We start from the raw sequence: 12,107 nt of genomic DNA on the forward strand, positions 1-12,107 counted from the left end.
TGCAAAAAAGAAAGTTTACCTGCCGTAATAGGCCCCAGGCAGTTGACATTAGAAAAAATATTATCGGCAGCAATATTAGCTGGAGTGATAGGTGTACAATTATTTTCTAGCCTGTTTTGCTTACCCATATTAACGGTCATTTTCGAACTACCAACACTAGGCGGTATAATGTTCGAACTACCTGTAACCTGTGCATAAGTTAAACGGGTATGCAAAGGAGTAGGTAAACTATGCGTCACTGGTACGCTTGGAGAATTTTGTTTTGAAGTTGGTTTTAATTGAGAAATTGAATTTTGTTTACCTTGCCTTGCCTTAACAATTGCTAAACGGACTGGGCATTGATAAAAATTTGACATATGGTTGCCGTTACAATTCGCACAGCGAAAATTTTTACTCTCTTTCACAGGACATGTGTCCTTTTTGTGAGAAGAGTCTCCACAATTAAGACATTTTTGGTCCATGTTACAGAATTTGGAACCATGGCCATAACGTTGGCAAGTACGGCATTGGGTGATATGCTTTTCACCTCCGCCATACTTTCTATAAATTTCCCACTTTACACGCACATTATACAAAGCATGTGCTTTTTCAAAAAATTTTAAGTTGTTAACCTCACTGCGGTTAAAATGAATTAAATAATTAACAAGGGAAATTCCAGTTCTCTGACTGTTTTCGCCTCGTGATTTTTGTTTCATTAGAATTACTTGGGTAGGGGCTATGCCAAGTAATTCTGTTAAAGTAAGTTTGATCTCATCAACGGTTTGATCGTTGGTGAGACCTTTCAAGACAACCTTGAACGGCTTGGCGTTCTTGGTGTCATATGTAAAAAATTTGTACATCTTGTCAGTTAAATACTGAACAAGACGATCACGACCCTTTACTGAGTCGGCTAATAAGCGGCATTCACCTCTACGGCCAATTTGATAGGTAACTTTAACGTCAGAAACAAACGTTGAAAGTTCCTTTTTGAATATATTAAATTCAGAAGAAATAGTTACCACAATAGGTGGAACTTTCTCCTTTTTTAAAGATTTTATATTTTGTATAGTTTCGTTATTAATAACTTCCATTTCACCAGCTTCTTGCTCAGGCAAAATATCAAAAGGATTGTCACTACAGACACTCGATGTGTCAGAAAGAGATGCCTCTCTTTTCCTCCCCGCAGCGATACGAGGTTTCTTTTTTCGTCCAGCCATTTCAGGTGATACGAAAAAAGTTAAAATAAATGTTAAATTCAAAAGTAGGTAGTCTTGAGAAAGACTGATGGGAAATAACTTTCAGGTAATCTTTAAAAGACACACTGACAAAACACAAACTTTGAAGCTATAGGCAGTCAAAGACCAGTCCACAAGCAACCGAAAAAACGTCTGATCTGTAGGACAGTTCAAGACGCACTGTTATCTATCATTAGATTTTCAAAACAATGGAGTGGTTTTGTTATTCTCGTAAAAGAAAATGCTGATTTCAGATATAATTACAAAAGTTTGCAATTTTTCCATTCAATACGACATGTTGTTGACATGTTAGAATAAAACCCCGGACGAATTTAAAATCTTTGTCATAACAAATTCTTATAGTTTGATCAGAACATAGCATATCATAACCTAAGTCAACCTATCATAGCATTCGTCTGGCTATGTTATGATCATGAAGTTTTATTCAAGCTACAATAATAATCTACATGGCGGGGTTGCCATAACAAATTCTGTTCAAAAGGAAATCACAACCAGAAAATTTATCTTAGCTTTAAGAGGGACTATCATAAACTCCACGGGTTATGTATTTTTGGTTTTATTTGGTTGTTATGAAAGTCAATATAAAACAAAATTATGACCGTTTTTAAAACTGTGAGGCTAAGTTGTATTATGGTAGACATATGATGGTTTTGTAAAGCCTATTGGCAGAACATATTTCATGACTATCAAATAAAATCTACTAACAATCGAAGGTTTCCATGCAAGCCAACTTGAAACAAAAACAAAACCAGAATAAATTCTTGAAGCATTCTGAATGTTACTTGGGTACTGAGCAACAGGTAAATTCTTGTTCGGATTGACTGTTGAGTAATGCAGCTCGAAAGGAACCAACGTCAATGAAGAAGGTATCAAGTCAATCATGGCATAGTTTGACAATAGGTCCACCTTTACCGTCAAATGTGTCTATTTTGATGATAAGTGGTTAGTACTAGTGAAGGGAATTATCACTAAAAATTGTTACTGATAACTATCAGTAATTTCCAACTCGTTACTGATTAGGCCGTTACAAATTTTATTTTCATTTTATGTCACCCCCCCCCCCCTTCAAAAATCTTGAATATTGGAAGGGGAAGAAAAAAAAAGCTCAAACCGTTTTGTTCATTTTATTGGTTTTCCGACAGTATAAATGCTTCATTTAGCAACAAACAAGTCCAGTGACAGCGAGAGTGTCGTCAAAAGGCAAGCGAAATAAATAATAATAATAATTAAGTGTTATTTTTCAACATTTATTTGAGTGCCAGTTACAAACGTCATAACTTGCACACAAACTTTGATTAAAGATATTTCTTTTTTTTCGTCTCGGTGTTATTTATTTTTTGCCACCCCCTTTGCTAACTTTGATAACCTTGGACATAAAAAGAATTCGAAATTTGTATCAGCCTTACTATCAGTAATAATCAGTAATTTGCATTACATTTTTTAGCAAATCATCTTCACTATATTACATTAGTGAATGAAAAATATGGTTATTGCACGAGTAAAATGTATTATTTGTATAAAAATTTTAGTTTTTTCGAAAAATAAAACAATTTTTCTGTAAAACTTCCGGAACTTTCTTTTCGATGTTGTATTTCCTGGAGTGATTTGTTCGGAGGATACAGATCACAAAATTGCGATGTATTTGCAATACTTAATATTTTGCAGTATTTATCGCTGCAACCGTGTGCATTTATTTTGTTTGAACTGTTTGGTACCAAATTTTCCTATGGACATTCAAATCACCGATGTAATTACAAAGTTAGAAAAGAGCTATCGAAATTTTCGCTGTCAGTGTTGCTTTTATGCAGCTATACTTTTAGTTTAAGCATCGTTGGTTTGACATTGTTTTTCGTTGACGATATTTCATATGTTTGATGATTTGGGTTTACATTGAAGAAATTAAAAAAACAGAATGTTTCAACATTTCTGAAGAAAATTCTTTGGAAACGCACTTGCCGTAAGACGTAATTCTACGTCAACACGCAAACAACATCGGTAAAGCAGGTATTAGACGAAGCAAATATTTGCTATTTTTCAATACAGACTTAATTTTGTGCAAATAAAAATCGTACCAAAAATAGCAAATACTTGCTTCGTCTAATACCTGCTTAAGAGACAAACCTTACTGATCAGAGTTAATAACTCAATGTTCCAGTTTGAACTGGATTCTTCGGATTCTTCCAGTTTTTTTCAAGTGATCTAGTCAAACAGTTGAATCCCAAAATCTTCCAGTTTTTTCATATATTTGCCAGTTTTATCCAGATCTCTTAAGCTCCAGTTGGTTTTAGAAAAAAATTTAAAAACGTATAAATTTTTATATTCTTAACGGCATTTTATGGGCGATTAAAACTTAAACTGTTCAACTGACAGCTGGCGCTGCAGTAAAAATTATGATGATTTGTAGGCAGCATTTTACCCTATCAAGATTCTATTTGCAGTGAGTTATCACGGGAAACTTTAAAAATTTAGATTTTTTCAATGAACGGAAGATTTAAGCTAAGAAAATGCAATTTCAACACTCAAATTAGAAACTAAAAATTGCCAATATCCTTAACGGCATTTTCAGTATTTTTCTTCTCGCACGAAACACGGCCAAATTAAGGACTGCATGGCGGGGTTGTGATAAAAACAAACTGATAGATTTTACCAGATCATGAAAAAAAAATCTTCAATTTATTTTCTGTTGCGTAGCAGTTTAAAAATTGTTAGAAGAATTGGATACCAAGCGAGAGCGAACTCAGAAATAATTAAAACTGTTGCAACAGTTCTTTTGTTAAAAGTGAAAGTAAATGAAACATTTTTTTTTATTTTGAGATAGATTTACGCAATCAATCTAAAATTTAAATCAATTTAAAATTTTGCTGCTGTTAACGCAAATTTTTCAGCTCATAATTTTTTTAAAATATAAACTCGAAACAAAAACAAAACAGACTCTGGATTTAATCACAGAAAAGCTCTTTCATAATTTATTTTGCTTTTATTTTCAATTTATTTGGAAGGCAGTTTTTTTTCAGTTTTTTCTTCAGCATTCTTCCAGTTTAATCAAAAATTTTATTGGCAACTTTGTTACTGATAGTCAATGATGTTTTTCCCGTTTTTCCTTACTGATAACTGATAGTTTTCCCATCCCTAGTTAGTAGGGACGTTGCGATACCATTAAACATCGATACTTAGGATCGATACCTGTAGTACTGGTATTCCGATAGTATCGAGGCTAACGTATCGATACCTAAATGTATCGTTGTGCGATACCACTTCATTCAAAATATAAGTCATAATTCTTTTTTTATTATTTATTCCTCAAGATAAAACGTTTAATTTAATTAAATCATTTATATAGACCGTTTTACGAGACGTTTCTGAACTCATTCTATGAATGAAATTTTGACAGAGAGCTCGGAACAGCTGACATAACGCACGTGAAAGCAGCATCATCAACAGCAGAATACGTGACACCTGTCAGCAGAGATGCCAGATGTTTTTGAAAAATGTCTGCAACTGCTCGAAAAACCGGAAAAATTTTCTCGAAATCTGAAAAAAATCTATCTGTGATCCGAAAAAATTTTGCTCGCGCAGGCAAAAGTCTGTAACAATCTGCACACAATTTCGTAAAGTTCGTAAAATGGTCTATAAATTACTGAATCTAGAAACCAGCTTCTGCAGAAACTTAGTTAAAAGTCGATTACGCTTTTCCTTAATAATTGATCCCGTTTTCGAAAAGAGCCGCTGGCTCAGTAGATTTTACCTTCAGATCTGCATGACCGTAGAAAAGAATCGTCCCCGTAGGTTAATATACATAAATTTCTGTTAAATTTGCATTGCCGATGAGATGGCATGCATGCATACTAAGTATCAAAATGGCACAGAAAACAGCAAGTTTTCTGCTTCTTTCGTTCTTCTTTACAGGGTTGTTTTGAGTCTTTGCGATACTGAGAGGTGTGTATCGATATTGATTAAGTATCGCTGGTAAAACATCGATACCAAATATCCGAGCCGAGTATCGGAAGTAGAAGGATCGATTCTGTATTAGTATCGGTGGTATCGCAACGTCCCTACTAGTGATGGGAAATATCGCCCAAAATGGATATCGATAACAATCGATAATTTCGGGGATTTTATCGATATTATCGATAAGTATCGATAATTTGACGGCTATTTGACAAATAAAATTTTGCTATGTAAATCCACTTAAGTCGCTTTTTACGCGGGGGATACATGCCGCGTAAAAAAATCGCGTAAAAACAAACCGCGTAAATTCCGGAGTCCACGTAAAAAACCGCGTAAATTCCGGAACCCGCGTAAAAATAACCGTGTAAATTTCGGAATCCGCGTGAAAAAAACCTGCGTTATTTTTGCGATCCGAGTGAAGAGAAACCGAAATCCACGTAAAAAAAATACCGCGTAAATTCTGGAATCCGCGTAAAAACCCGCGTAAAGTCCGGGAACCGCGTAAAAAAACCGCATAAATTCCGGAACCCGCGTGAAAAAACCGCGTAAAAAGCGATCTTAGTGTAAATCTGCGAAAATCAGAGACAGTGAATGACAAATTATACGATAATGCGAATGAAAATTCAAACAACCGGACGAGTTAAATAGTTTGTTTTGGAAAGTCTTCGGGTTTTACACCGGAAGTGCTTTCAACGGAGTAGTTTCAAGCCGAAGTTCATTTTAAAGGTTGTATAATTAGGGACACCATGGGGGGGTAGACAAAATAATTGAAGCAGGCAAAATTTTATCAATATTTAAATGGCCAAAACATCACGAAAAATGAATCAATTTCGACGAAACAGGTTTCATTTTACTGAAAAACTATCATAGTTTCCTAGTATTACCTGAGAACTGGACGTGACCAAGGGACACTGGAAATGTTTCGGATTTCAGGAGTGTGTGTCAAAGTGTACATTTTTACAACGCGTAGAACTTTTTCTGAAATTTTGTTTCTCTAAGGTTTATATGTTGCCAAAAATTTAGAATTTATTTCTAGTTCATTGGTACCTAAAGATTGAAAATTCGCCAAGGACTCTTCGAGGTAAGAATTAATTAAGTATGGGTGAAGATTTTGACGGTTTTTTTCCCTGCTGGGTACAATTTTTTTTTGAGCTTGCAGCACCCTAGTCGAAGTCAATAAACATGTGGGTGTGTCAGTCTTATTCGCGACTACGATGCTCAAAAAGAGCTCTCGTATAGATTGTCAGAGTATGCGTGTTGACCAAAGTAGGAATATTTCTTTCCTTCACTCTCTTATGCGAAAAATCGAACAAATATCAGCAGCTTCATAGTCCCAAAACAGCTTTGCAAATTTGCATTTGAAAATTTAACTGGACTAACATTTGAAAAGGTCAGATTTTTTTTTTCGCAGATTTTATTTTGGAGGTTAAATATTTACGCTGATTTTCAAATGACCGTGGTTTTTTACGCGAATTTTTTATTTAAAGTGGTTTATTCAACGGCTCACTGAGAAACGCGGTTGTTTCACGAGGTATATATCCCCCGCATAAGGAAACCTAACTGTATTTGAATCTTCTTATAAATCAATATATCCAAGTAAAGACGAGAGATATAGAATGGTTATCAAAGGATAACTTTTCAAAAGTTCTCTGAACTTTCTTTCAAAAATATAAAAAAATAAGTTTAACATCCTACACTGAAAAAATATAGTTTTAACCCTCTAGTGCCCAGTGCCGCCTTTAGACGGTCTCCAGTTACACCTCTAAAAGCTTCAATCAATACTTAAATGATTTTATAGATTTTAAAGATTCATAGTGATTTTTTCGAAGCTCGTCTGAAAATTAGCTTGGGCACTAGAGGGTTGAGAACAAAAAGTGATTTCTAAAAAATATTGGTGATCTCAGGTTTTTTAAATGAAGTATTTTAGGTAGACAATTTAGTTGCCTTAAACGATCTATGCGTTGCAAAATTGTACACTTTGACACACACTCCTGAAATCCGAAACATGTCGGGTGTAGGTTGGTCACACCAAGGTCCCAAGTAATACTAGGAAACTAGGATAGTTTTCCAGTAAAATGAAACCGGTCATCAAAATTGATTCATCTTTCGTGAAATTCCTGCCATATTAAAAATTGACAAATTTTTGCCTTTCTCAATCATTGTGAGGGTGAGCCCTGTATAAATCAGGACACTTTTTTTCGGTGCGACAATTTTGTTGATTGATTTCATGAAGCTACATTTGGAGGAATTTAGTGGAACTAAAATTGTTTGTTGGGTAACCGATACTTCAAAAGTAAACAGTTCCAAGTTAAACTGAACGATTACCAGAGAACTACCAATAGACTGCCGCTATGCAAGTCCATCTTATTACAAGAGTAAGCATGCCGTATCATTGCTTCTTATGAGATGGGGCAAAAAGTTTGGATATTTTTTTAAGTTCTCCAGTACTAAGTTGTCCAATTCATCTGTTCTTAGGAAATTGAAAACTATAAATACCTAGTTAGCTACCATTTTTTCTCAGAAACTCAGTGACACGCGGGGCGAACCTTCGCACCACCAACAATGCTAAATTTTGTCGTATAGCAGCATCCAACAAACACCTAGCGGCAAAAGCAACTCCTGGGGTAGGGTAGGTGAGTTCTCCTCCTTCTAGGTCTCCTCCAGTAACCAGCCGCACTGACTTGCTCGTCCTTATAATATCGATAATTATCGTTAACGTCAAAAAGTTAACGATAATATCGATGACTGGAACTTATCGATATTATCGATAAGTATCGATAAGTTTCACATCACTAGTCCCTACTAGTTAGTACAGTTGCTATCTTCATTCTGTCGAGGTGCTTGTTTCCTATAATGCTAAGAACTTTCCGGTCTTCAAGATGTAGGGATTTTCGTAAACTAATTGGTATTGAACTGAAAAATGCAGCTGAGGGCCTTTTTGAAGGCGTCTTTTCGAGGGCGTTTTCCTACTGAAGTTTGGTTCGGAAGGACCTGGAACTAAGCGAGGACACCATGATGCTCATAACAATCCAACAAACATTTTTGTTGATGTACGGCTTATTTAACAATCATTAACAAGATTTTGACTTCTAAATAGAACTCAATATACCGCTGTTCATCAGGAATGCGGAAAAGAGCTATCGATTCTGAATTGCAACCTAACGATCGTATTACTTATCTTACCTATCAGACGAAGGCCTGCGTCTTCGTTGTACGCCATGGTACTCAACCCATGGCAGCTCGTTGGCAGTCTCGCAGGCTGCGAAAATCTCCTTCCACTTGGTTGATCCACCGTGCACGTTGCGCGCCATGACGCCGCGTTCTTGTTGGGTCGTTATCCAGAACTAATTTTGATTCAGGGGTTTGCTTATAAAACGCAGGCTTTTGGAGTTCGTCGTATGCAGATTTCAGTTGAAATGCATATTACGGCAAATTTTAGTTCAAGTGATTAGAAGACTTACGCGGATATATTCAAAATGAGGGCAGATTTATGCATATGCACTTTAATCTAAGGAGTTTGATTTTTAGATTGATTTTCTGTTTAACGGTCAGCAAGGTTGCATATTCAATTTCGGGGTGTCAATTCCATTCAATTTGCTGCGTGCCGATAGCTCGCTCCACAAGTATAATTTTCTAACGTGATGTATGACAAACTTGCAGTCCTAAAGTAATGCTACAAGTTTGTTGAAGAAAGCAATGCTCTAACTCTTGTGCCTAAAGTGTGAGAGCCCATATTCAGCGAGATGTTCAGTCAATATTCGCGGTGAATATTATAATATTCACCGCGAATATTGACTGAATTTGGGCTCTTACGCTTCAAGCATTACACTATTCGACGAACTTGTAGTTCTACTTAGGGGCTACAAGTTTGCATTCATCGTGTTTCTAAATTGTACTTATGAAGCAAGCTGTCGGCACGCGGCGAAAAAGTACCCTAAAATTGAATATGCAACCTTGACGGTTAAATTGAAGAGTGGTGCGATCGCACGAAATAAAAGCTTATCAGTACGCAACTTAAAAAAAATCCAAATGTAGCAAACAGTAGATTATTTAGACTAGCCTATCTATCTTGTAGTATTTTCTCATGTTTTGCAGTTGGTTCAGTAAAACACGTGAATAGTTTCTACCGAAAAGGAAAACATTATAGATGATGTTTATTTAGTGCGTATCTTCTGCTACATCTAACGACTAAAAAAAGTGAAGGAAACTAATGTATTCTCTTCTAAACTCCATAGTATATACTAAACTGGTCACTCGATAACTTTCGTTTACAAATAATCTCTCAATCTCACACTCCTTCCCGTCTAAGCTTCAGCCATGGGCTTGATTTTTTTCATTTCCGCTTCTAGATACTTACAGAACCGGCAGAGATTGGTCCGCACAGTGCAAACGGCCGGATATCGTTCGTTCAGTTCCCTTTTGCTTTGCTTCAGTTTGGATTTCATCCGACGGTCTAATTCCTTGCATTTGGCCACCATTCCCAGATCGTGCACAATTTCAGTCCAGTCATTCTCTGCGAAAATGTCCATCATAGAGTCCATCGCCTCGGAAACAGTCCACAAATTCTGCTCCTTGAGGCAGGTCGTAAGGACAAAATCAATAATTATTCGGATCAACGGTTCAGGCAAAAGGCAGCCGAGAATGCCCAGCATGCGCAGCCAGTTTGCACGAATTTCCGAATCTTGGCACTCAGTTACTCCAGTCAGCATCAGCTGTAGATCGTTTTCGGTCACTTGACTGAAAAGCTCCGGACTTTTGCGTAGATGTTCCAAAGTGGCTCGCATTAATGTGGTCGATGCTTCCAGCAGCTTGGGATTTTGTTCGCCTTGGAAAACTTGCTGGCCGAGCTCCAGCCAGACTTGGTAGATGGCCTCAGCACCTCCGAGGTCTTCGGTGGATATGTTATTGCACATATTATGGAGACAAAGCATAGCGGAAGCTCGCATATTGTTAACGCGTTTGAGTAAGTTTCGGTCACTTTCAGCAAGGATCTGTCGTACATTTTCGGCAATTGGCTGAGCTTTTTGCCAAAGTTTTTCGACTAGTCCAAGCGATTTAATGGCATCCAGCACTTCTACCGGCAGTTTGTCGGTATTCTGCAGGCTGTCATTTGGTCCATTGTCAGTGTCATAATCATGAACACTTTCTGCATCCGAGAGATTTTCATCATCCATGTCATCTTGCCATTCCTCCTCATCGGTCGAGCAAATGTTTGTCAATATTTCGGCTGCAATTCGCTGTGCCTGTAGAAGCCAGCCCATATTTCGAACTTCTAGTTCGACCTCAGAGGGCATGTCATCTCGGCGCCGCCGTTGATGCGACTGTTGAGCTGATTCTTCTTCCATGGGAGCATCATCCAATACTTCAAGATCGGCAACATTCTTGTGCGACAGCAGGGGTAGAGAGCTGGTTACAGAACCCAGCGCTGAACGGTGATTAATCTCTAAAGTTTTGGAGATGGCTATGAACAGCTGGCCTGAATAATTAGCCGACAAGGCAGGGATATTGGCGATAATTCCAGCTGATACGGTTCTCAAAAGTACGTTCGGGTTGTCTCCCTCAAGGGTTAGTAAGGATGAAAGTTCGCTACCAAAGTTTGAAAGCACTCTCCATGAGGCGGAGTTATCCTCCGAAATGACTAGCAAACACTGGGCAACAGCAATCGCTAAATAAAAACGTAATTGAGAATAACTAATCATGACATTTTTTCTTACTAACTTACCAATATCTTTTCCGTAAATCTTCCAATCCAGACATCTAACGAAACTTTCCAAAAGATGAGACTGATTGAAACTGTCCAAAGCCACTGAAGTACTTTCGCATAAATTCCAAAGCAGGCTAACAGCATGCAGGAATGTATCCGATTTCTCATCCATTTGTCCTTGCACAGTAGCATCGAAAGTCGGCTTCCATTCAGCCGAAGTGTAACGATTCAACAGTGCTAAAAGTGGTGTCAGCACATCCTGATCGACCATGTACTCACAAATTTCCACACTCAGTACCGACAGATTCCGGAAAGCTCCAGCCGTAGCGTGTCGAATACTTTGATCGGAATCCACTAGCAGAGACGCGGCGATTCGCACAATATCGCTTTCCACTACAGCAGCAATGTTCACATCGTTATGGCAGATGGTGGCCAGCGTTTGCAAGCCGCAAATCTTTTCTTCGGCGCTGGCCGACTGCAATTGCTCGGCAATGGCCTGGATAGGTGAATCCGATTTACCATTTGATAGCTCCTGATCCAGCATTGCGTTCACATCCACCAGACCGGTAGGATTGAGCTTATTCTTGTGCACTTTTGGTTTCCTGGCTTTCCCCATTTCTGTAACAAATTAATATATTAGTATTACGTGGAAAACTAATTCAAATAATGAAGCACATGTACCGAATACGGATTCCGAAACACCACACGCGTAGATATTTCGAGACGAAAGAAAAACAAAAGAAAAGAGCAATAAAAACAGATGTCAATATGACATGACGGTTAAAGCTTCAGAGCTGCCAGATGCTTTCCAAAAGAATACTCAACCAAATGGGTAAAATCACCTAAAATGAAGTTTTTTATATTTCTCGACTCATTTGTAAAAAGGGTACAATTGTAATAAATGTACACACTCAGTTTCGAATACCGAAGCCAATAGAATTTTACTGAGTTTTTCAACGACTGACTTTTCGGTTATAAATTCCAGTAGCTGATTGCGTTTACCGAAATCAATAAACCGCGGAGCAGCGAGTATATTAGCAGAGTGACGACTTTCTCGATAAATTTCTCTGATGTTTTAAGTGAGAGCTGGTTGTTTGTTTGGATTTTTACTGAGTTTGTCAGTGATAAAATTGTGTCACAAACTTGATTTAAAAGTATAGTCAGAACTAATACGGAAATTTCCTTTCATTTCTTTTTTAGTTATAACTACTAAATGTTTA

At 37.4% G+C, this 12,107-nt stretch overlaps 1 protein-coding gene across 1 annotated transcript; it reads right to left on the reverse strand.

The window, feature by feature from the left end:
- Window positions 1-9,300: 9,300 nt before the first annotated feature.
- Window positions 9,301-11,692, reverse strand: LOC129727166 (HEAT repeat-containing protein 3-like). The gene is made up of 3 exons (XM_055684699.1): window positions 11,569-11,692; window positions 10,906-11,505; window positions 9,301-10,848 (listed from the first exon to the last, which is right to left on the reverse strand). The coding sequence occupies exons 2-3, from the start codon at window positions 11,501-11,503 to the stop codon at window positions 9,488-9,490; spliced, it is 1,959 nt and encodes a 652-aa protein (XP_055540674.1). The 5' UTR covers window positions 11,504-11,505; window positions 11,569-11,692; the 3' UTR covers window positions 9,301-9,487.
- Between the last annotated feature and the right edge of the window lie 415 nt (window positions 11,693-12,107).

The sequence above is a fragment of the Wyeomyia smithii genome, chromosome 3 (assembly GCF_029784165.1).
Source record: "Wyeomyia smithii strain HCP4-BCI-WySm-NY-G18 chromosome 3, ASM2978416v1, whole genome shotgun sequence".
Classification (NCBI taxonomy): domain Eukaryota; kingdom Metazoa; phylum Arthropoda; class Insecta; order Diptera; family Culicidae; genus Wyeomyia; species Wyeomyia smithii.

Coding starts and splice junctions, on each gene's coding strand:
- LOC129727166 (XM_055684699.1), bottom strand. CDS start 11,503: ATGGGGAAAGCCAGGAAACCAAAAGTGCACAAGAATAAGCTCAATCCT. Junction 10,849..10,905: donor GATTTACGGAAAAGATATTG/GTAAGTTAGTAA, acceptor GTTTTTATTTAG/CGATTGCTGTTGCCCAGTGT.